This window comes from Thermobia domestica, unplaced genomic scaffold, assembly GCF_964235325.1.
Source record: "Thermobia domestica unplaced genomic scaffold, izTheDome1.hap1.1 HAP1_SCAFFOLD_433, whole genome shotgun sequence".
Lineage (NCBI taxonomy): Eukaryota > Metazoa > Arthropoda > Insecta > Zygentoma > Lepismatidae > Thermobia > Thermobia domestica.
This window is the reverse complement of record NW_027656143.1, coordinates 1825-27823: the sequence shown is the minus strand read 5'-3', so window position 1 is coordinate 27823 and position 25999 is coordinate 1825. Positions and strand designations below refer to the sequence as shown.

The following is a 25999-nucleotide window of genomic DNA, read 5'->3' as shown; positions in this document are numbered from 1 at the left end:
CCTTCTGGAGTTTTTGTACCGCTCGGGTGTTATTTGTGTAGAACTTTGACTTGAGAAAACTCAACACTAAGATCAAAGAAAGAAAGAAAGAAAGAAAGAAAGAAAGAAAAAGAACCCACTTTCTTGGTTGTGGATTTTATTATATTTTGTAACTAAGAAAAATATATTTCTAGAGTTTCTTTCATTTTTTGCAGTATTTTTAATCTTAAAAATGCACATTCTTTAATACCCTTTACTATTCTTCCCTGTTATAAAATAAAATAAAATTTAATAAAGAACAAATTACATTATAGGCCTTATTTCGTTATCCACCCATTAGATACTGCTGTGGAATTGGTTATTTATTTCGCTTACGTCAGCAAGCGAGGGCAACATTTCAAGCAATGAAATTCCGCAGGTGCAACTAGGTTGAATTTAGTAAATGGGGAGGGAAGAGGAAAGGTAAGGTAGTTCCAGCTGGACCACAGCCAGAGAGAGAGAGGGGGGCGTACCAAACTCCGCCCATTATTGAGAACAAATGTGGTGATAATGACGGGGTCGTTACGGAGCATGCGTAGAGCCTTGTAGCGGGCGTGGTGATCGAACATCCAGGCAACTGTTTTGCCGTCGACGTCAAATCCCGCGTGGTTGTTCCCCAAATACACATATGAACGTTATGTATACTTTTTCGAGTATCCAAAGGCTCTTCGTTTTTCTTTTTTTTTTTTCTTTTTTGCGTGACTCGCTAGTTCCCTCCCCTGCACAAGTTTGTTTGGTTTGAGTTTCGTCAAAAAGTCCTTGCAGACAGTTTGACACTTGACGAGTGCTATCAGAACTGTTTGGTAGTTCTGCTGAACGATGTGTCTCCGGTAAAAACACCAAAGAGTATCTGGATGCAAGTGAAGTGTTTGTTGTTCAAATTCCCCAGCTCTTGTGCGCGTGTGTTTGTATGTAATATATATATACATATGTTGATGCGCACGCGTCTATTGCACGTATCTACACATATGACTGCTGTGTAAAAGTGAACATGTCCTGGAGTTAAACAAGTGTGTGTATCAACTGGACTCTTTTCCGCATTGGACTTCAGGGGATTCCACAAAAGAGGGAGAGAAAAAAACTCACCTGCCCCGCCCCGCCTACACGAGCCATAGTTTGGCCCAGAAGAGTTTCTGCATCTCATCAAACGGAACAGATCTCCAAAGGGGTTGAGTGGACCAGACTCAGCAGAGAGACCTGGTTTCTGTGAAAAGTGCTTTGTGTGTGTGTGTGTGTGTTGGTGATTTCTGCAAACTATGAGTCTGGTTGGAAGTTATTCCCAACATAGTCTTGCAGGACCTCAAAGCAATGATCCGCTGTACCAAGCCTATTACACTGGACATCATCCTCATCATCATCTCCATCAATTACACCACCATCACCAAACTGTATCGGTAGCCGATACTACCACGGGAACAAACTCTGGTGCATATTACACGGCGTGGGCATCATACAACAATACAGGCCCACCAACCCCTACGTCACCGGCTGCTAGCAGCATAGGTTCATCGTTAATCCCGGATATGTCTCCAGTATCCGAATATCCGGGTAGTGGTGGATATCCAATTCCGTCATCATCTCCGTCAGCTGCAGAATATGGACATGCTTTATCGGACAGTCCCGAGTTCAGTGTCCGGCCACCTTTTGGACGTGTTGTCCGGAAACGAAACACGGCGAACAAGAAAGAACGACGGCGAACGCAGAGTATTAACAACGCTTTTGCCGAACTGCGAGAGTGTATTCCGAATGTTCCTTCCGATACGAAGCTGTCGAAAATAAAGACATTGCGATTGGCCACCTCGTATATTGCGTATCTTATGGACATTTTATCTAGTGAGGATCCTAGTTCGATTACCGAAGGAGGCTTTAAGGCGGAACTTACAAAGAAAAGCGACAAGACAGACGATCGGCGGCGAAATGAACTGGTAAGTGAATAAAACTATTTTCTAAAAAAATCTAGTTCTTATAATTTAAAGAATTTCCTTATTTCTTTATTTTGACAACAGAACATTTTAAAATTTATTAATAATTACTTTTAATTCTCCTCATTAATTAAAAATTTGAAACGTACAATCCCACTGGTTTCCGGTTCACGTTGTCATGAATCCATTGGGTGGCCCAAGTATACGAAGTAATCAAACCATCACGGAGATTAAAAAATTCTACCTCCCTGATAGATTGTTACATTTTTTCCTTATATTCCACCTCTAATTTTTACTCGATTCAATTCATGTGATTTACATGGTATGTTGAAGTTCAAAGTTATCTCATGGGAAGTTACACCACTCGGTCCAAGCGTTCGAGTTAAAAACTCCGATTGTTTACACCACTCGGTGCATGCGTTCCAGTTAAAAACCCTTGATTGTTCACGCCACTTGGTTCAAGCGTTCCAGTTAAAAACCCTTGATTGTTCACACCACTCGGTTCAAGCGTTCCAGTTAAAAACCCTTGATTGTTCACACTACTTGGTCCAAGCGTTCCAGTTAAAAACCCCAATTGATCATACACTGTTAAAAACAATTTCTTAAATTTAAGAATCCGTTTCTTATCTGTGCACCGAGACAATATTTTCTTAGAAATGAGATTTGGCAATTCTCATTCATGAGGAAAGTAACAATATATTTTCTCGTTCAGCTTTATACAACGTCATCTATTTTTCCTCATTTCTCATTAATTAAAGTTTCAAACTCTTGTTTCTAAGAAAAGATATTCTCGGTGCACAGATAAGAAACGATTTCTTAGATTTAAGAAAGTATTGTTAACAGTGTATCATTCGGTTAAAGCGTTCCAGTTAATACTCCAATTGTTCGTACCACTCGATCTAAGCGTTCCAGCCAGTTAAAAACTCCCAATTGTTCCCACCACTCGGTCCAAGCATTACAGTTAAAAACTCCGATTGTTCACATTTAACTTTTATTATTTCTTATTAGTTTGCTAAACTCCATACATGTATATTTCAGGCAGTTATTCAAGACTTCGCCATACACAACAATCCCGCAGGTAGCGAGATCTATTAGGGTCAGATAAGCAAATGATAGATCACGTAGTGACATCTGTTAGCGTGACTCTTTACTATTAACGATTAGATTGATACACTGAGATACTTGTAATTTATTATAAGAAATTCTCATTGCGCTCCTTGCTTTCTGCAACCAACATTACAAATCTCGTAAGCAAGATTGTATAGCACTTCAGGATAGCGTGACGCATTGACACGTTTGTCGTTTATTATAAGGAATTCTCACTGTGTCCCTTGTCTTTCTGCAACAAACATTACAGATCTTTTAAGCAAATTTTGTATAGCATTCCAGATAGCGCCACGCATTGAGTGTTTTGTCGTTTATTATAAAGAATTCTCATTCTACCCTTTGTCTTTCTATAACCAAGATTACAAATCTCTTAAGTAGGGTTGTATAACATTCCAGGATAGCATGAGGCATTGAGACATCTGCCGTTTATTATAAGGAATTCTCATTGTGCCCCTGCTCTTTCTACAACCAGCATTACAAATCTCTTACTGAAAGTTGTATAATATTCCAGAATACCCTAACCCACCTTTTATAATTAGCACAAAGATGAATGCGGGCAATTGGGTATAACGCTGAGACTTTATGCAACCCGTTATTCATAATTTCATTTCGGGTTACATAACATCTTAAACATAAAGAAACTAGATAAATTTTATTATATTATGATGTTGCAAGCATGTTTAATTTCGCAATATCCCCAATTTCACAGTTCCTCATAAAACTAAATATTATAAACTTGTGAAAGGTTGCAAAGAAGTTGTCATCACTGATAATTGAAAATATATATTTCATTATATGGAGGAATATTTTCCTTCTTCGTCATCTGGAATAATTCTAAGAAACTGACTTTGATGAAATATACGGCGTGGTTTTTCTGACGTGTTATTAACCTGAAATGCAGCTCCCTATTTCACCAGATATATGTAACATAGATTTTAGAGCATTATATCATTCGTATACATATAGATACATGTAGAGGTGAAAAGACTAAGGTTATAATGATATACTCAAGAGTTCCTTAGCCGTGTTTGAAAGTCCGTTATAGCCTTAATTTTATTTCTATTCATTCTTTATAAAAATCCCGGTAGTAGTTAAAAAAAATGGCCTATGTTTAACAGAAGGGGTCCAGCTCTTTTCTTTAAAAAAAAAATGTTACAATTTTGGTAATTTCTGTTAACATTCGGTTAGTTTAGGGTAGGTTAGGTTAGTTTAGTTTAGTTTGCATTATATTAGTGTAGGGGTCCCGCATAATTTTCCAAAAAATGATAGAATTTCGCTCATTTCTACTAGTCTAATATTAGGTTAGTTTAGGTTAGTTCAGGTTAGTTTATGTTAGATTTGGTTACGTTATGTTACGTCTAAGCACTTGCATCATTCATTTCTCCTGTAAATTTTGTGTTTTTACGTGCTTCTGGACCCCTTGCACTAAACATACACTACTCCAAAAAAATTAACAAAAGCTCTATTTGAGATTCGATTGTAAAAGAAAAAAATGTAAATGGTTGAGTGGAAGAAAAGGTTATGCCTTAACTCCGCCATTTTAAATAATAAATAAATAAATAAATAAAAACAGGCAAAGGGTTTTGGTGATAAAAAGCTCATCCGCAAGTAACGTAGCATATACTTTGTATATGTGTGTACAAATATGAACTCTATAAACGCATTTAAACATTTAAACATTATTAGGTCATTTTATAGTTTTCTGTGATATGTTTCTTTTTTGTTTTTGTTTTTTTTTTAAATTAGAGGACATTAATTTCCAAAATTAAATTTATAATTTCTAATTTCGATTAAAGTCAGTAACATAAAATCAAAATACTAAAAGGAAGAAACATACATATAGGCTTACTACAAAAAAATATGTAAATGCCAATGAGTTCTCATATGTCTACCGTACAGTGTTCTGATATTTAGTGATTTTTTTTTTTTTAATGTGATTAATGTCTTGGTGACTGTTACTCAGAGATTTATTCTGTTTAATTATTCGAAGTGAATGATGTAGACCGAATTGGAATGAACGAATGATCGTTTGATTAAAAGTCTGTCTATATACTCGTGATTGTCCTTATTTTTCCAACTATTTCTGTCTTTCGGGAAGTTTTTGACACTGTATTTTTGAGTGTAGAAAGTCCAAATAATATTTCCTAATAAATATTCTTATGCTGATGACGAAAATCAGTGTTTTTACAACTAAATTGATAACAAGATGTTTACTACCAAGTTAACATGACGAAAAAAATATTTGTCTGTTTTGATTGCTGAGATATTCACTGTTTTTAGTCACTTTAAGCTGGTTTGATTATTCACAGACGCCTTTTTGTTAATATTAAAAGTGTTCACCATTTCCAATCTCCTTTTTGCACGTAAAATATTCGCATTACGAATATTATTATATGCGTGTATTTCAGCTGTCCATTATTTCATGTTAACCCCTTACCGCATGCCGTGCCATATATGGCACATACCCTTTTTTTCACTTTAGCATTTTTTTTTTTTTTTTGTGATTTATCAAAGGTATCAAATGACTGTTTTGTCTGCTGTGTGAGATATTAATGCGTATGAATAAGAGATATTGGTGTCATCTGGGATGGCATGTTCTTTGTGAGTTGTAAGTGTCATATATGGCACTTACTTATTTCTCGTCGGAATTAAGTGAAAAATCTAAAATTCAAGTTTTAATTCATTTTTCAAGTTCCCATATGAGGATTTCCAATACTGATTATTTTTTTCGTTAAAAGAAAAAAATCATGCAGAAAGGGGTTAATAATAAAAAAAACTTTATACACTTATCGCTTGATAATTCACTAATTATATGATATTTGCTACGTCAAGGAGGGGATGTGGTCTGGAGAAGCCACTTGGTGATCATTGACTTCTCACGTTGACAATTTGCAAACAATTCTTCAATTTATAGTATAAATCTTGCACATAATCTCTTTACAGTTATAACTATGACATTTCAGAATTCTGTGAGGCGAAGGTAATAGAAAGATTGTGGGAAAGATAGAGACTTATGTCAAATAATTTGTTCATTTCTCACCTGAACTATCAGAATAGATAAACACTCACCAAAAGTGAGGTAAGGCAAAGAAGATTATTCCTATTAATTGAATATTACTGTCTAATGAAAAGCAGTAGCTTTTAAATATTGCATGAATTAAATTAAATTAGATGTTATTGAATAATCGAGACATTTGCAGTTTTGAATAATTTTGGGAGATTGGGAGAAGATATCAATTCGGGACTGTCCTGGTTATATCAGGACATCTATGAACCCTATTCCATGTAATAAATTAATTATTAATTATATTAGATATATAAAACATAACATAGGCTTATGTATCGCAAAATCAGTAACAAAAATTAAATGTTGCGAAATTAGGTAAGTCTGAACTACATCGTTGTCTAAATTTCAAGACCCAATTACTAAATTTCTAAGAGCAAGAAAATGACAAGACACAAGTAGGTCTAGGCTCTATCTGTTCGTGTTAAAATAGATTTATGAAACAATATGGTATATTATTATTTGCTAATTTTAATTGATAATAAAATTAATCATCTAATTTTCTAATTGATAATATACTAAATCGTAAAATATACTGTTGGATTGGTAGTAGTGATACTAGCTGAAATGCACGTTCTTCGCACGGGGAGAATAAGTTTAAAAAAATGAACCCTTCTCCCTTACCCTTTAGGATAGATATATTGAAATTCCGGTTATAGAAACCCATAAGATACTCTATTTCTGGCATAAATTTGAAACGATAAAAAAACTACCTTGATGTAGATGCTAACTAACTAACTATAACTCTACGGCCTATGAAACCCGGAGGTTTAATGTCGTGTTCACAAAAGCTCTCTATTGATTTCTATCCTTAGCCAACTGGATCCAGTTTCTAGTCTGTATTCCTATTTCTGCGAGATCCATCTTAATATTGTCCTCCTATCTGCGTCTAGGACTTCCTAATGGTCGTTTCCCGCCTGGACTTTCAGTTAAAACTTTGAAAGCGTTTCTGTTTTCTTCCATTCTGCCCACCTAAGCCTCCTCGATTTGATTACCCTAACAATGTTTAGTAAACCGTATAAATTATGTAGTTCCTTGTTATGAACTTTACGCCATTCCCCATTCCTGTTCCTCTTGGGTCCGAATATTCGTCTTAGGATTTTATTCTCAAATACTTTCAGTCTACGTTCTTCCCTGAGAGTAAGCGACCATGTTTCGCAAGAATATATGGAACAACAGGCATGATTATCGTTTTATATATTTTAAGCTTCAAATTCCTCGACAGAATTCACGACAAAAGATTTTGAACTGAATAATAACACGAATTCTCTGCTTTTAGTCGACATCTAATTTATTCATAAATATGCTTTTCGTCTGTTAACATTGATCCTAAAATATTTGAAAGTATCGAATTTTCGAAAGTATTATTTGGAATTTTAACGCATCCATAATTTGCTGTATTACGGTACTATCCCGACGAACTTCCAGATATTTAGTTTTATCTGCATTTACTTCTAAATCTATGTAGATATTAACGATGTTCCGAAATATATTTCAAACGCGTCAGCCGTTTCCCGGGATGCAACAAACAATGGACAACGCCACTTTCAGTGCGCCGAAAACATTATAGAAAATGCCAGTCTTCCCCTTTTTGAAACAGTAATTTTCAAAAACGATCAGGCATATTGTCCTTTTATTACATGCTTTTTCTTTCATTTACAATGGTTGAACTGCGTCTTCAAATCATGCAACCTTAATTTAACTCATTTTGCTACATCCACAAAGATGAAATTTTGTAAAGCAGTTGGGTGATAATGCAGTATTGCATTGATAATTTTATGTATTTTTAAAATTATTTTCTTGGTAACTATATATCCTATGCTGTTATGCAACCAAAATGTTCTGTAGATAGCATGTACAGTATAACATACAGGATATTTTATGAGATTGTGATATATTCCTTTTTTTCCTTTTACGCCCATAAATTTTGATCTCCCTTATAATATCCATTATATATATGATAATATTCAAAATTTCATTTTAAACGGTTAATTTTTCCCCAGTGACTTGATCTCATACAATATAATTTTCATTTTTTGTTGCTTGATTTTATTTGGATTGTTGAATGTGAATGGGAGAGATTTAAACCGTCTCTTCTGTTTAATGGCACTACAACCTTGCGTTTCTATTGTAATTTGTTTTATTTATTTATTTATTTTTTGTTTCTTACAAAACTCCGTTCTCCTGTGTAGTGTAAAGTTGTCTTTCTCTTTGTTTGAAATTTGTTTTCATACTCTCTGAGTAAACTTTTGTATTTTTCGATAAGCTTTTCTCTTAACAAAAGAAACACTGACCAAAGCTTAAAACCCACTGTATTTTAAATTATAATACGTAACAGTTTCGGGTATCTAACATCTCGTAGTTCTGATTGATTTTTGTATCCATTTCTTTGTTGGATCAAAAGATCCAATACATTTCAGCCAAAAAGGTTTCTTGTAGGTCTTTTATCTGGAGAACTACATACAGTGTAGCCAAATCCAAACTATCACTTAACTCAGTATGATGTGCTTATTCCGTAGAAAATACGAAAACTCGATTTAGGGGTCGTTCAACAATTTTGTGGCCTGTGATCCAAAAAGTAATGATTAACCAAGATCGCAATATTTTGATCCATTTTTTGGATCATTTCTAAAATACTTGTTTTCTGTTTTATTTAGAAGTACTCTTATAGAAGTATTTTGTTATTGTAATCACTAAACGAGACAAGCAACAATCAGTATAATTTGCTACGTAACAATATACTGTAAATAAATAAATAAATAAATAAATAAATGAATAAATTCTCCCAGCAGAAGAAAAGCTATGTAGTTTATTATTGCTGGCAACAAACGACATACCTTTTAGCTTCATATAGTTCTATAATTATTTTTTTCGAAAACGACGCATAAGAATTTTCCTTGAAGGATGTAATTTTGTTCAGCTCGATATGTCTTATCTTTGGACAATATTTTAGTCAAACAAAAATTAAATGTTTAGCCTAATTAGATTTTTTTGGCCATGTAGCCAGTGGCGGCGTTTGGACGTTAAAAGTGGGGGTGCAAGATATGATCTGAATATGTGTATATCAATGTAACTGTTTCTGGTTGTTTCTAACACTTTGTTTGACGAACGGTTGTATAACTAATAGGATACTATCTTTTTCAGTTAAAATACTGTATATCGTGTTTCATATTTAATTAGGTAAATTGACAAGAGCAACGCACATAGGTACTAACCCTTGATTCCTTGCTCATGAGCATCTTAAAATTCTGTCAGAAAATTGTGTGATCAAATTATTTAATAACATATTTGTAAAACAAATAAATAAAAAGGATATTATTAATCTTACTAATGAATAATCAGACTTGTATTGTAGAAGTTATATTGAAACTGAGGATTAATGAACAACTTGCATTTTTAATTTCACACTTGCCATTAAATGTATGTTATTACTCTTAGAAAATGAAAGACAGTAAATACTACAAGCATATGCTACGACGCAATTGTAATATTAATTCCTCTGAATTGCAATTAAAACGCAATTCCTGTAGCTGTCTTAACTCCACGGGAAGACAAATAACCAATACACACTTACGCAACGACAAATATTATATGGTACCATTTTTTTTTTCTATGAACCAGTAATATATGTAAAAACTTTACATTTCCAAATGAAACTATATACATTAACCTTTTAAATTATGGCTTTTTAAAGGTAAATTATTGAATTTCAGTCAATCAGCTACAGCATCATCCCTATTTATCCTAGGATCAAGGTTAGTTCCTCATTTTCTTCAGAATAGAATAACTTTCAAACGGTTCCATTTACGTTTTCCTATCGTGTCCCTAAGAAGGGGAAATTTTGAGGGAAATTTGGATTTTTTTTCACACTTTGATCCCCTCTGGACCCCCGTTGTTAACCCACAGATCTCAAAATCAACTGAAAAATACGAAGGGGTGCACGGGCGCCCATGTTGGGGTTTCCAAGGTGGGCAAGTATAAGCGACGTTTCAAAAATAGTTCCAAATTTTGCTGTAACTAGTGTAAAAATTCTATTGGATTTTCGATATTCTGAAGTACAATTTCCTCTAAGTGGGGGCGAGCGCCCCGCCTTGCCCCCCCATGGGCGCCCTTGAAGGGGTGTACTAAATGTGTATAAAAAATTTCAAGCTTCTATCTTGAAAACTAAGTGCGGGAAAATGTTTACCAATGAACTAAGAACATTCCCATAATGCCCCAGATGACCCGGATGTAATATAAAATTTTTCTGAAACATCCCTATTTATCCTATGATCATTGTTCGTACATCATTCCCTTTAGAATAGAAAATACTTTCAAACGGTACCATTCACATGTCTCCATCGTATACCTGAGGTGGGAAAATCATGAAAAAAAAATGGATTATTTGTTTAAAAAATATTCCTTCTTTGTACCTTTTTGCCCCTCTGTACCCCCTGTTTTAACGCAGAGATCTGAAACAAATCTGAAGAATATTAAGGGGTGCACTAAATGTGTGTGCAAAATTTCAAAATTCTAGGTGCAAAAGTAAGCCCGCCAAACATAATATCTCTACAATACTCCAGATTCCCGTATAAAAAAGGATCTCAGGTAAAAATTCCCTGAGACATCCCTATTTATACTAAAATCACGGTTCGTACATCATTCTTTTTAGAACAGAACAGCTTTTCAAACGGTACCACTCACATGTCTCCATCATGTATCTGAGGAGGGAAAATCGCGAAAAAAGGGATCTTAGTTAAAAAGATATTTTTTTTTTTAATCTTTTTGCTCCTCTGGACCCCCCTGTTTTATCGCAGAAATCTGAAAATAATCTGGAAAATATTAAGGGGTGCACTGAATGTGTGTGCAAAATTTCAATCTTCTAGGTACAAAAGTAAGCCCTGCAAAAAGTAATTTAAAAGTCATAACAAAAAATATTTTTTTAGTTATGACATCATCACACTCTACGTCTAGACGCAGAAAGGCGTGAAAGCATATGTAACGTGTTCTACAATGTCTCCAGACTTAAGAAAAAAAGAAGTAAAAAGCTTTCTTGGTATGTTTTTAAAATCGAATAATGAAGATTCTAGCCTATCACCGAAAAATAAATGATATAATTTAAAAGAGTTAAGTGGTCACTTCAAAAAAGTGGGGGGGGGCAACTGCCCCCTCTTGCCCCCCCCCAATCGCCGCCCATGCATGTAGCATTAGTGGTATAGTTTGTTTTTAGTAAACAAAATGTTATAACATTTTTCTATGTTTATTTATTTATTTATTTATTTATCTATTTTTAAGTATCTTATGAAATGATTTGTACAAAAGACAATTTTAGGAATGATGAAAATAAATCAAAAGAATGAATCGAAAGATTGCAATCTTGACCAATAATTAGTTTTACACGACCTCTAACCACCGCTTCCAGGAAACGATCTGTGACTTATGCTCATGTCACAATTTCAATAGGAAATTTGTTGGGTCAATTTTTGGGTGGCTTATTTACCAATTAATAATTTCTAATTGTTGATACTTGATGATGTATAGTAAATAGTGAAATAAGAGCAAATAAGCACATCATACTGAGTTAAGTGATAGTTTGGGTTTGGCTACACTATATGTAGTTCTCCAGATATAAGACCTACAAGAAACTTTTTCATTCAAATATATTAGACCTTCTCATCCAAAAGGAAAAAAAAACTTGGTTTTCAATCGAATGAATGTGTCTCTCACGCAGGACAACTATTTGGAAGTTCAAATGTCTTGTGAATATCCCGGAATAAAGGGAGCAGGAATGCTCTTACTGGAACCGCGCAAGAAGTCCCGCTTCCTGAACATAAAAGCGGTCACGTATAGATTTCCACAGGATAACCCGTGGCTTATACTCTATGATAAGTATCCTTCATTCATTCTGGGATCTATATAGTGCAAGCTTGGCCTTCAATTTATTTCGTTTCTTTCCCTTTTATACAAATTAGTTCATAACATTTTTTTAAAAAATAATAACGTTCAAAATACGTTGTACCTTTTTGTTTACTAAAAACGAAGTAGAGTCTATATCGCTAATACATTCAATGACATTAAAAAAAAAAAAAAAAAAAAAAAAACTAGCTGAAATGCTCGTTTTACTCACGGAGAGAATACGTTTCTGGAAACTATTTAAACATCTCCCCCCTGGAACACACATTTTAATGAATAAAATCCGTAACATATTTTATTTTTGGCATAAATTTTTGAACCCCTACCCTAGTTAGAATACGCCCTTACAACAAAGTCACATGATAAGAGTCCTATTTTAGGTAGGTAGTAACTATGTTTCAAAATACATTTTAAACTGGTCAGTCGTTTTCCCGTGGTGCAATCACAAATAACAAAGTCGAATACAATGTGAAGAGTACAATCATAGAAATTACCTCCTTTTCTACTAAAACCGAAATTTTGGATTATTTTTAATGATAAATTTTACCTACGGAGCTTCATCCTCAAGTTGAATGGCTCATCAGTTACTCTATTTTGGCTTAAATATTGATCCACTCTCGTATTTCCTTAGGATTAGCCCTCGAAAGAAAGTAACATGACAAAAATCTAGTTCAAGTTGGGTTATAAAAACGTTCCGTAATTCATTCTGGATTCTTTTAATTAAGTAGTAATAGTTTCTTTCCCTGCCTCCAACCAGGGGCGGATTGAGGACGGACTTCTGGGGGGCGGTGAGTTGTAATACTGCTACTTAGAGCTACTTTTAAGAGCTCGAAACTCTGTTTTATTTATATATAAAAATAAGAAAGTTTCCTCTTCTGGGGGGATCGCCCCGATCCCCCCCTGGATCCGCCACTGCCTCCAACAACAACCACAAATTCTCAAGGGTATGACTGTCTAATTTTCACGGATCCCACAAGTCCCGGATTTGACAGATTGGAGACGAAATTGTCGACTTATCATAATTCGTAAATATTGAAATTTTTAATTAAAAATACAGGTAGATACGAATAATTCACAGTATTCGTAAGAATTTACGGGCTGCATAACCATTTGACCAGAAAAAACAAAATAGATAATTTTGTATACGTGTATAATACAAACATAATTACTTTATTTTTTATGATTGCAAAATATTTTGAAGGTAACCCCTTTCTTCCCCATACGATGATTCAGAGTGTAATAATAAAAAAAACAGATCAACCCAGCTCCTATGATCAAAAATTCATTTCAAACAGCACATTTTTTCTCACTTTTGACATTCTATGAATACAAAATGGATAATTATATAAGAACTTTTTTTAAAAAAAATAAAATAACAGACTTTACTGCACCAGGTAACGTGTTTCATCTCTATCTCCGAAGATTATAACAACATCCTGATAAAATGTATGTGGGATCACCAGGAAGGTATACTTCTTCATACTAGGGATGGGCAAAACTGTTTTATGTAAAAACCGGAAACCGGTTTCCAGAAAACCAAAATTCGAAAAACCGACATTTCGGTTTTCTCCAAAACGGTTTTCGATTTTCTTCAAAACCGGCTCGTTTTCACCGAAACTGGTTTCCGTGAAAACTTATTGAAAACCCATAAAAATTTTCAAAAACCGCTTTCAGTTTTCCTAAAAACCGAAAACCGAAAAACCTGTTTTTGTGCCCACCACTATTTCATACCAAAAAAGAATAAGGAAAATCGGTATACCCATGCCGAAGTTCTGAGTCAATATATCACAACATATACATAAACAAATCGAATTGAAAATCATCTTTTTTTAAGTTGGTTAAAATTAAAATATTACAGAAATTGGCCCCTTATTCTATTTAGAAACGGAGTGCTAGAAAACGTTAAGAGTTATTTCTAATTAGGTATTTATGTTTATATAGGGTTACCGAGTTTCCTCTGCTTAACTTAAAGGGCTTCTGAGTAGAGTCGAACACTTTTTTTTTTCGAAAAATATTATATTGAAAAAGGAATTTTTCGAAAACTAAAACTGAAAAGTTTTTCGGAAAACGAAAAAATTTTCCGAAAACGATATTTTTTTCGAAAAAAAAACGAATTTTCCGAAAATCAGAGAACATATTTTTCGAAAAAGGTCATCCTTATTCCTGAGTATTCTCTGCGTTTGGCACATTTTTGAGCCCCCCCCTTTTTCCTTCCCCTTTAGGATACACATTTTGTATCAAAATGAAAATGAAATTTCTAACTTTCCGTCCGACGATTTTTGCCCCTTTGAGGCTAAAAGGGACGGATGATTTAGTGAAGGAGAATGATAATTAAAAGAATTTGGTGGAATGAGAATATGAGAGGAAAGAGGAAAATCCCGGAAAAATCACAGACAAGATGTTGGCCACCACAAACTCGCGTGGCCGGGAATCAAAAGAGGGATCCTTCAAACCAGAGGTGTGCGCAATACTAATGATTCATAGGTGAATATTATTCACATATTTTACTATATTAAAATAAATACTTTCCAAAATTATCATATTGGTCCTTAACATCACGTTATTAAGAAAGAAATCACTATTTAAAAGATTGGAGAGAATAACTAGTAGCCAATAAGAAAAGATTTTTAAGATATTCAAATTATTCATCATTGTTGTTATTAGGCCTACTGCCGATAGATGTCACTACAGTCTTCGTATCTCTCCCATGTATTTTGTATCTTTCACGAAAATTCACGATTCCTCTTACAAATTTCAACCTACAGACTTCAAATTTTTAGAAAAGGAACTTCATAATCTATCGAAGGCAATAATCCGTGCCGATATTTTATTTAGAATTTTCTTCATTGTTGAAATGGCTTGATTATTGAAATGGATATTCAAGCCTTTGACAATGGAACTGTTTCAACAATGAAGAAAATTCTAAATAAAAAATCGGCACGGATTGTTCCCTTTAATAGGTTATGAAGCTCCTTCTCTAAAAAATTGAAATTTCTAGGTTGAAATTTATAAAAGAAATTGTACATTTTCGTGAAGGGTAAAAAATACATGGGAGATATACGAAAACTGCAGTGACATCTATCGGCAAAATTTGTCCCTTTACACTAACCTTAAGAAACAACTCGACACTTCTGAAAGTTACGATAATTTTATTCTGCAAAAGCGATAATATTTGACAATATTTCTTACCCTAGCTATAAAACACAAAATCTTCTGCATGAATGCAGTACTTGCAAATGCAAGAACATGTAAACGGAATGGTGCGGATCAGTAGATTTTGGAAATCTTGCGGGAGAACTCGACACTTAATATGGGAGATGTCGACACTATATAAACAATGAAATCCTTCACATCTTTGAAAACAGTGTCCTTTACAACAAACATAAAACGCAATGCAATACTAGATGTAAGGTTTCTACTATCTACATATGACTTATTTGCAAACTTTGCTGCAATTCACTACAACTAAACTGCGGAAGAAAGATACATTAAAGATTGACAATTCTGAGTACTGTGTAGTGGGAGCATTAGAGGCTTTCTTTAACATATCAGGATCTCTGACACATGTACTCTGCTAATCTAAAACCAAAGGTACACTCATGTCCAAAATGATTGTCGCATATCTGTAACTGTCTTCTTGTAAGAATATAATTTGATAATGATTTTGCAGGGTACTTTAAATACTGATACTATGTGTGTAATCGGAAAATGTATATTTGTGGTAAATTTCATAGGAAAATAATTATAAATACGAAAATTAGAATGAGTAAACCAAAATGTTGCTAAATGAGCAAGAAAATTTTATTTTCGTTTTATTGTTCTTATTTACTGCTATTTTGACATTAAATTTGCCACATACATGTCTTTGCCGATTATACATAAACTAACATTATAAGAAACACTGTACGAATTTGTTATCAAATTATATTCCTCCAACATATTTATAGACATACGACAATAATTTTGGACATGAGTGTACTTTACCATTAGGCTTATACCGGACTAAAAGACCCAGAAGCTGAGAAATCGTGTTTGTTATGTAACCTAAACCTATGATGTATACACTAAGATGAACCAGACAGTAGTCCTTTTGTCTGATGACTTTCTTTATAACAAAAGGAACTACATGTCGAAATACCTATAATCACTGTCGATTTATCCTCTAAATGCATTGATTAACAAAAGCTGGCACGAGTTGTCACTGTAACATGTAAGAAGCAACATATATCAGCGTGACACACATGCATAGAGAGGGTATACTCTATCATAATACCAATCCTTTTCCTCCTTTTATCAATATATATTACCGCTATACCTTATTTTTGACTTATTGAAACTTATAACATGGACATTTTTTCTTAAGTAAAGCTTTATGTATATATCTATTTTTAGAGGGTTCTGCTTCCTTTGTAACAGGCAAAATTAACTTCTCTGCATATGCAACTTGTCACCGACGTACTGAATGTTTCTTCTCGCGTGCATGTATGATCACTAGCTTTGCCAGACCTTTAAAGTGTCGAGATCTCCCTAAATGACCCTACTTGTATGATTTTTTAAAACGAATGCACTTCAGCAAAACTGAAATGGAATCTTTGAATTTAACGTCTCGCCTGTTAAGCTAAGGAAGACGGATGATGGAATAATTGGTGGGATGAGGAAGTGGGAGGAAACGGGAATACCCCGAGATACCCACGGACACGATGTTGTCCACCTGTCCACACTTACAGAATGCACTTAAGTAGAAGATAAAATTTAGTAATTACATAATATGTGGACGTGGAATAAAGTTTAATTCAAGGGCGTAAATAAGGGCCCCGCAGACCCCGTATTGTGGGAGGGGAAGCTCAAGCCATCAGAGGCCCCCAAATCGTGAAGTTGGACGTTTAGAAGGGGCCCCACTCCACGCTGTCTGCGGGGAGGCCCCCAAATCTTTAGTTACGCCACTGGTTTAATTCATGCAAAAACGAGTCAATTGTAATTGTTTTCAGTAAAGTGTCAACAAACCACTAACAAATATGCTGCCGTGAAATTAAACATGTTAATTTATAGTGAAGCATAATGTAAAGAGTACAATTGACATGAAGACGAAAAATGATTGATATTAATGCGAACAATAGCCAATATTAAAATAAACAATGAATTATACTGTATTAAACAAAATAAATGTTTCATAGTAAAATAAACAATAGTTTTAAAATAATGCTAGGTTTATATGTTTGTCTCCAAAGAAAATTTTATATGTTCGTCTCCAATCCTTTCGGCAATGAGATCTCGAAAAGCACAAGTGCTAGAAACGTGCCGTTTTCGCTGGTCCATTGTAAATTTTGTGTAACTATCCAGTTCTAACTGAATATTAAAAAAAAAAAGCATGACCGTTATTTCTTTATTACATTTTTAGGGGTACACTGGAAGTGTTGAATTTTTTTTTTAAAAAGCATCTAACCCTACGAGTTTTACATTCCAACACAACGTATTTGTATACATGGGTTGTATGTCTTTCAGGCGTTTGTTTCATGGCCAAATTATAATGAAAATGAAGGATAACCATTTCTCCAGTCGAAGATGAATCTTGATTGTCTGGAGTGTTGTGCCCAATGAACACCATATATCACTGATATTATAATTGTGGGTGTAATGTATTTGCTTATTACATACTGCATGCAAGAAGAAAGAAAACACTGAGCATACATGAATTAGAAACTCCAACCGAAAGTAGGCTCAACTCTTGCAAACGGTGCGAGATATTGGAAAAAATAATAGAAAATTTTTCCCGTTTATGATATCCCTTGCCGATTTTTATCAAGACGTCCTTCACTTGTGTCTGTAAAGGAACATGTACAGATATAGTGAGGAATGACAAGGAGATTCGTGCTAATATGTGTGAATGATGCGTTATGTACAGAGCGCAGGTTAAGCTAGCAAAGACATAAAAATGAAGAAAATTTATATCAAACAACAATTAATATTAAAATAACCAATTTTTGACATTAATATAAACAATGCTTTGTTAAAATGGTCTATTGACATTAAAATAAACATTGGTTTGATATTGAAATGAATAATGGTTGGAATTAGAATATTGCTGAACGAAGAATCAGTTAATGTTAAACAATAATTCCTATTAAACAAGAACAATGATTGGTATTGAAATGGACAAGTTACTATTAAACAACAATTAATAATAAAAATGTTATTAAAATATCCAATGATATCAAAATAAACAATAATTGATATTAAAAATTATATGTACTAAAGCAAACCTTGTTTGATATTAACAAACAATGGTTAATGTTATAAACAAGAATTGTTGTTAAAACAAACAATCATTCATATTAAACAAAGATATGTGTTCAAACAAACCTTCCTTGATATTAACATAAACAATGGTTAATGTTATAAACAAGAATTGCTGTTAAAATAAACAATAATTCATATTAAACAAAGATGTGTGTTAAAACAAACCTTGTTTGAAATTAACATAAGCAATGATTAATGTTATAAAGAAGAATTGTTGTTAAAATAAACAATAATTCATATTAAACAAAGATGTGTGTTAAAACAAACCTTGTTTGAAATTAACATAAACAATGATTAATGTTATAAAGAAGAATTGCTGTTAAAATTAACATTAATTCATATTAAACAAAGACGTGTGTTAAAAGAAACCTTGTTTGATATTAACATAAACAATGGTTAATGTTATAAAGAAGAATTGCTGTTAAAATAAACAATAATTCATATTAAACAAAGATGTGTGTTAAAACAAATCTTGTTTGAAATTAACATAAACAATGATTAATATTATCAAGAAGAATTGATGTTAAAATATAAACAATAATTCATATTAAACAAATATGTGTTTCAAACAAACCTTGTTTGAAATTAACATAAACAATGATTAATGTTATAAAGAAGAATTGCTGTTAAAATTAACATTAATTCATATTAAACAAAGACGTGTGTTAAAAGAAACCTTGTTTGATATTAACATAAACAATGGTTAATGTTATAAACAAGAATTGTTGTTAAATAATAATTAATATTAAACAATATCGACATTAAAATAAATAATGGTTATTATTAAACAATGATTGATACTAAAAGTAGCGATGCAAACAAGAAGAGACGCGACAAGAAATGAGATGGTTGATGAAATGCCTAGTCTTGAATATATCGAAAAACCTTTGTTTAATTTTTAAAATTGTTTCGAAAGAAATATTCACTCAGAAAGAGCTATTTGTCTTGGAACAACACCAGCAATTGTGATGTACTTTAAAAGGGCAGAGAATGTCTATACTTAATAATTAACCCTTTGAAATCAAGGTATGATATGGTATGATGTAAAAATAGTGACGTGCGGATATGTTATAGACAATATATATGTATATAATAATATACGTTTAGGTGTTTTTCCCGTTGGTCTAGTAGTTAGCGCGTGCGCCTTTGGGGCACATGATCCCGGATTCAATTCCCGATAAGAGAGCACAAGAATTAATTTCACAATAATTCCGAAATCCGTAAAGTGAAATTTCAGATTCTGGAAAATTAAATTTTCCGGAATCCGGATCCTGGAAAATTTTGGCTATCCCTACCTTTTAGTAATTGATTTCTGTCATATTACACCATTATTATTAGAATATTATCAATATGTAGTGGGTATGAAGTATATACTCTCTTCATTAAATTAGATGCACGCCACTGGCATACATATGCACGCCACTGGCGTATAAACATAGGCTTGAAGTTCGGTTTACACGGGATACACATGTATCGAGATCGGTTAGTTATTTATTTTCGAGTTTAACATCCTTCTCAGCACTGACGCTATATAAAACGTGGCCCTACAGTTTAACGTGGAATCCAACCCAAGCCACAGGAGCTAACACCTGGAATCGAACTCGAGACGTATATCACCATTTAACCACCAGACAGCTCTGTGTCGACATCGGGTGTATATATACCAATTGATCAAGTGTATGCCAGAGGCAGCTTGTGAGGGAAGTCACATCTGTGAAACGAAATGTTTTATCGCATCAAATTAACGAAAGGAAATTTAATTAATACTCCAATTGTCGTATATAAAAACCCTTTAGCTTGAAACGATAAAATTTAAATTTTTATCCACGTGACTTCCCTCACGAGCCGCATCTGGAGATTGGTTATATACAGTAGCGCGACACCTACTTGCGAAAGCGTCTTTGTGGCAACTTATGATTTGTGTATTCGAGCCGTAAGTGCTTATCAGTTTCATTTCTCCAAACCCGTTCCGGATTAAAGAATAAATCTTATCATTCCTTTTTGTAATTATCTACAGAACGCAAAACACTACTTAATAAGTTAATGAATATTTTTAGATGGTCTTACCTTGCTTAATTCGTCACATAAGCCAATAAAATCATAATTGGTTTTGCTTTGATAATGGAGAACATATCGACAATAGAAACTGTTCAATTTCGTTATATTTTCTAAGTAGAGGAAAATTACAAAAACTGAGATTGGTAAGGTAAACGGACACATCCTTCTTTCTACTGTTAGGTGCTGAACCATGTCGGAGACATTATGTACATCTTCTATGGTGTGCAATATGTAAAACTGATATTTTTAAAACCATAGTCAGTATTGGTTATAGTTTTGTGAGAAGTGCTGCGTGTTTCTGCTTTGTGGTTAAGTTTTTTGTATCGTTATGAGAACAGTAGTGTAACTAATGCATGGTAAGTTATTGGTTTTGCTGTTGTATAACTTAACATTTGATGAGCTAAAATCAGTTTAGCTATTTGCTTTCAACTAATTCCGATTTCAGCTGTTTTGGCTAATTATGATTATTTAGTGGGTAAACGTGTGGAATATAAGGTTAATAGAAATCCATCCTGTAAATTCACATTTCTATTTTCATTGGTCTATAAACCAACATACGTAAATATCGCTATGATATATGCAATTGTAGAAAGCTAGGAGAATCTTGTGTGATTTTTCTTTTTCTGGCAACAAAAATTGACCATCACGTAAAATTACGTCAATACCAGAGAAGAAACCCATCTAAAACAGCAGACAATGCCTTATCGTATACGAAAAAAAAAAAAAGATTTAAATGCATTGCAACAGATAGTGGTAATGCGGAATGTATATTTTATGAAAGGCCCTATTCACAAGACAGCAGCGAAGAGAAAGAACCAGCTCGGGAGAGTAATACACCCGGAAGTAGGAACTAAGTACACTGTTCTGATTGATTGGCGTTATCCGTGTCTTGCCATGAAGCATACATATAGCAGAAATCAGAAATCAAACGCTGGTTGCTGTCGGCCCTCATGGCCGAGCGTTCTAGCGCTACGGGCTAGTGACGAAGATCGCTTTCGATGTGGGTTGAAACCCGGCCCAAGGACATTTTCAATTTCTTTTTAAAATTTTCATAACACTTTTCACTAAAATAGGATGAAAGTAATACTCAAAAACGTGATTTACTTACTTTTGTGCAGGTAAGTAGTAGTAGTACTAGTAGTAGTAGTAGAAGAAGAAGTAGGAGTAGGGACCGGTTAGAAGCCCCGCAGGGTTCGTTTTGTTTCACCTTGACCCCCATGATATAAATTTTGTGACCAACTTAAAAGAGCTGACTAGGGTAGCGAGCGGAAAAGTTACTTCCGGGAGTTACTTCCGAGAGTTTCTCCCGAGCGGGTCGTCGAAGAGAACAGTTCAGTGCATACCTTTTGTAGCATGGGTACACACCGACTGCATCGGTGAGGATCAAGACTTTTATGTCTGTGATTATTGCCGATAGACGGTAGGCATCATAATCAAGTTGTACATCTTACTTAACTTATTCCATGATATTATTTTCTAATTAGCACTTATTTGTTGTTTTCAAATTAACTACAGAGATTAGTATTGCTTATAATTTCCATCCTACAAGTATTACGCAAACTATTCACAAGAACATGTAAGATTAAAGATAAAATTACAGGATACGTAATAAAATATTTCGAGGGATTTATTGTCAGGGCTTTACTTTTGTCAAAATATCTACTATGTATTTTAGGTATGTCATTTTTAGAGGCTACATTCTAAATATGTAATTCTTCTTCTAACAACATTCTAAATATGTAATTCTTCTTCTAATAACATATCTAAATAAAGAAATAAAAAGATGATCTCTACTAGGGATGCGCACGAGACGAGTCGAAACAGGATTTTCCTGACAAAATTCGAGTCGAGACACGGCTCTTCCAATAGAGAAATATACATTTTTCGAGTCGAGACATCACTTTTACAGCACATTTTCGAGACGAGACAGCCACAAATCTTGTCTCATGCGCATCCCTAACTCTACATATCAATACGCACTATATTTTATAAATTATCATATGTTTTGTAGAATAAAGGCCCTGGTTTGTAAAAATTCAAATAAAATTTCATTCTGGACCTTTAGTTCCAATTCCCGTGTCAAACATAAAATCGTTTCTCCGTTTTGATACTTTTCCTCTACTAGAAACTTACGTAGAGAAATTTTAGGATTTTTTTCATTTTCTCAATAGTTTGTAAAATGTGGAAAAGTGGGGGCGCGACTGATGAGCAGCCAACAACTAAATTTCATAGGCTTAAAAATATTTTTGGCCTCAAAGTCGGGCAGCCCAAAAGGCAGAAAAAAATATTGCTGCCTCGTTAATTGTCTGATCATTTTTGTTGTCTTGTTCGATTGTCAGTTGCTTCCGTCATATCTTGTGAGATTTGCTATATGATGGTCAGAAACTGGCGTGTAGTTGGCAAAGGTATTGTTCGACATAATTTGATTTTGGTGTTGGTTTCAAGTGCGCCGATCCTGGGGGCTCGGGCCCCCCAAAGCTCATGTGCACCCCTATTGTATTTATGAATTATACAATATTTGGCATAATTTGAATGCAATTTGTCTAAAAATCGTCATATATATATATCCTCTGCATCTCAATGCCCCTCCCCTCAAATTTACAGAGAAATCGGCGTCCTTGGTTGTTTCACATGATATTTTCATTGTGGATTTATCAGATCTCATTATCGTGAAGATTGACACATACCTCACGTATCAGCTAAGGGTTGCCAGATACGTCTATTTTTAATTCTGTATGTTAATAAGTGGTAAATGTTCTCGCTTTAGAGATGAGAAAAGTCTCATATAGTCTCGCTGCTAAAAAATCAAGTTCCAAACAAACGAACACATAACATCAGTAATTACACGATAGCTTCATAAATTGGCATAGGCCTAATTGCATTTTATCTTTCAACACAATTCTTACTACGATTTCATTCTTTTATCCCTTATGCTATGCGATTAAAGATCCATGTTATACGATCTAAAATTTCTCTCCAAATATTTAAGAAAATTAATAGCGCTAGCATCACTGCTGAGAGGAACGTTAGACTGCAAAACAACCAACTAACCGATCTCGATAGTTGAATATCTCCTGTAGAACAAACTTCAAGCCTATATACATATTATCCTGTATGCCAGTGGCGTACGTCGAATTTCATGAAGATGGTATAAGATTCATACCAAGTCCATATCCACAGTATTCTATATAATACGTCCCATAGTTATGCCTTTAGGCTAAAAGAAACGGATGGTTAATAGAAGTGAATGAGTGTGGAATTATATATATATATGCTATATTGTATTATCTAATATATCCGCACTCACTATTTTTACATAATCTAATATAAATAAAATAGAGTTTGTGTGCCTGTGTGTGGCCTGGGGATCAGACGAGTGGACCGAGAGTTACGAAATTTTGGTCACGGGTACCTTGGTCCAGGCTCCAGACCAAGACGAAGCGTTTTTTTTTTTTAATTTGAACCAGGGAGTCGTTTACTGGGACATGTAAAAATAATAGAAAATGACCGATATTAGTATCGAATTCATAGATCTCGCGGTCGCTGAGATCAATGGTGAAACTCAATCGCATTAACTTCCAAATTCACCCTATTCGGATGCGGGCCGGGGGTCATCGGGGGGAATACTGAGACATGTAAAAATAATCCAAAATGACAGATATTAGTGTCAAATCCATAGTTTTTGCAGTCGCTGAGATGAATGGTGATGCTTCCAGAAGCATTGACTTCCAAATACAGCCCCTATCGATTGGGGGTCAGAGGCGTCTATTTTTTTCAAAATTCGAACCAAAGGGTATCAGGGGGCGTTTACCGAGATATGTAAAAGTAGTACAGGGTGTCTATCGGTCACGAAAGTCACGAATGTCACGAAAAAGTCACGAAATCAGAAAACTGTCATGAAAGTCAAGAAAAAGTCAAGAAATTTAGCTTTTGGGTCACGATTTTTTTTTATCTGTACAAATATAAGTACAAACTGGAAAATTTTGTTCTATAAAACGTCAAAATTCATCACCGAAAATATCTATGATCGGCTTTAGACGCTACCAAATCGCAAGCAAAGCACGCTTCTATCGCATGCATAAAAATTCGGCGTAATTTGCATCCAAATTTGCTCTTGAGAGTGCAACGCAGTTTTCTGGTTTGCTAAAGAAAAGGTCACGAAAAAGTCAAGAAATTTCATTTTGGAATTTTAGTAGACAGCCTGTAGTAGAATATGACCGATATTCTTTTCCTTCCGTTGTTCAGTTTGTCTACCTAGATATTTTATCTTACTCATGCGAAGAATGGGTATTTCAGCTAGTAGTTAATATAGCTTAATTTTGAAGAGTTAATTATGAAGTTTAGTCATTGTGTACCCTTTTAAAGTACATAATAATTGCTGGTATCTTTCTAAGTGAATATTCTTTGGAAATAACTTTAAAAATTAAACTAACCTTGTAAGTTTTTTCCTTTTACATATTCAAGACAAAATATTTCATGGGCCATCTCCTCTCGTGTTGTCTTGTGTGTATCCCTAGTTTTAATAGCAAGCATTGTTTAATGTTAATCATTATTTATTTTAATGTCGATAATTATTTAATTTTTATTATTATTCATTTTAATGGCAACCCTTGTTTATAATATTACAGAAGGTTGTGTCGGAAGTGTTGAAACTCATACTACAAAAGGCCAGTACTTTGAGTGGTCGAAAGAAAGAAGAAGAAGAAGAAGAAAAAAGGAAAAACTGAAAAATTATTAGTTCATTTTAGTTCACTTTGTGTAGTTATTATTTTGTTTTGGTGAAAAGGAAAGAAAATAAAATCTCGATTTAAATTAGCATCTTCCGGACCATTAACATTCTTTTTATATTATTATTATTATTATTATTATTATTATTATTATTATTATTATTATTATTATTATTATTATTATTATTATTATTATAATTATTATTATTATTATTTCATTTCTAAACAACACTCGGTGGAAGACTGTTACAAGTCAAAATTACACATTTGTGCATACATAAATTTTAAACTTTGTTACTGTACCAAAATTGCTGCCTGAAATACTGGTATTTCTGCCATCTAGAGGTTAAAATGTTTAATTTTGTTTATGCGAAAATACCACCAGGTAGGGGTAGTATTCTTTTCTCTATTCTCTTTTGACCCATGATAACTCAAAATTTCCATTTTTTGAGTTGTAATACTCTTCCACTGGGTGTGGGAAATATTTAGACCTACTGTAGTTTAAGAAATTGGGATTTAAATTTCGACACTATATTATTATTATTACGGAAATTGAAAAGTAACTATATCATATTACATATTTCTTAATTTTTGATTGGTTTTAATAGATATTTTGCAAATTACATGTAGCTTACACAATGGAATGGGCTGATTGGAAATAATTTACTAGCGGTATGCTCGTCTGGGAAGACAGGCCTGTAGGTAATAGAATCTATTTGTTGAGTTCTTGAACAAGTCATTGCATTTCATGCCCTTTCCTTTATCGAAACTAGTACATTCTTATTTATTTATATACTCTATTCGCAGGGACGTACGCAGGAATTTATTTTGGGAGGGGTCTAAAATGTTTCGGGGGGTCCAAATACAATTTGAGGCTACGCAGGAATTTATTTTGGGAGGGGTCTAAAATGTTT

At 33.8% G+C, this 25999-nt stretch overlaps 1 protein-coding gene across 1 annotated transcript; it reads left to right on the top strand.

The window, feature by feature from the left end:
• The first annotated feature begins 640 nt into the window (after positions 1-640).
• Positions 641-25115, top strand: LOC145676859 (uncharacterized). Its single transcript, XM_081747647.1, has 2 exons — positions 641-1943; positions 24987-25115. Exons 1-2 carry the CDS (start codon positions 1275-1277, stop codon positions 25083-25085), a joined length of 768 nt encoding a protein of 255 aa, XP_081603773.1. The 5' UTR covers positions 641-1274; the 3' UTR covers positions 25086-25115.
• Positions 25116-25999: the final 884 nt, after the last annotated feature.

Bases quoted from the DNA above. Each gene is read 5' to 3' on its own strand.
- LOC145676859 (XM_081747647.1), top strand. From the start codon at position 1,275: ATGAGTCTGGTTGGAAGTTATTCCCAACATAGTCTTGCAGGACCTCAA. The intron at 1,944-24,986 runs GTAAGTGAATAA...ATAATATTACAG, and splicing joins ATCGGCGGCGAAATGAACTG to AAGGTTGTGTCGGAAGTGTT.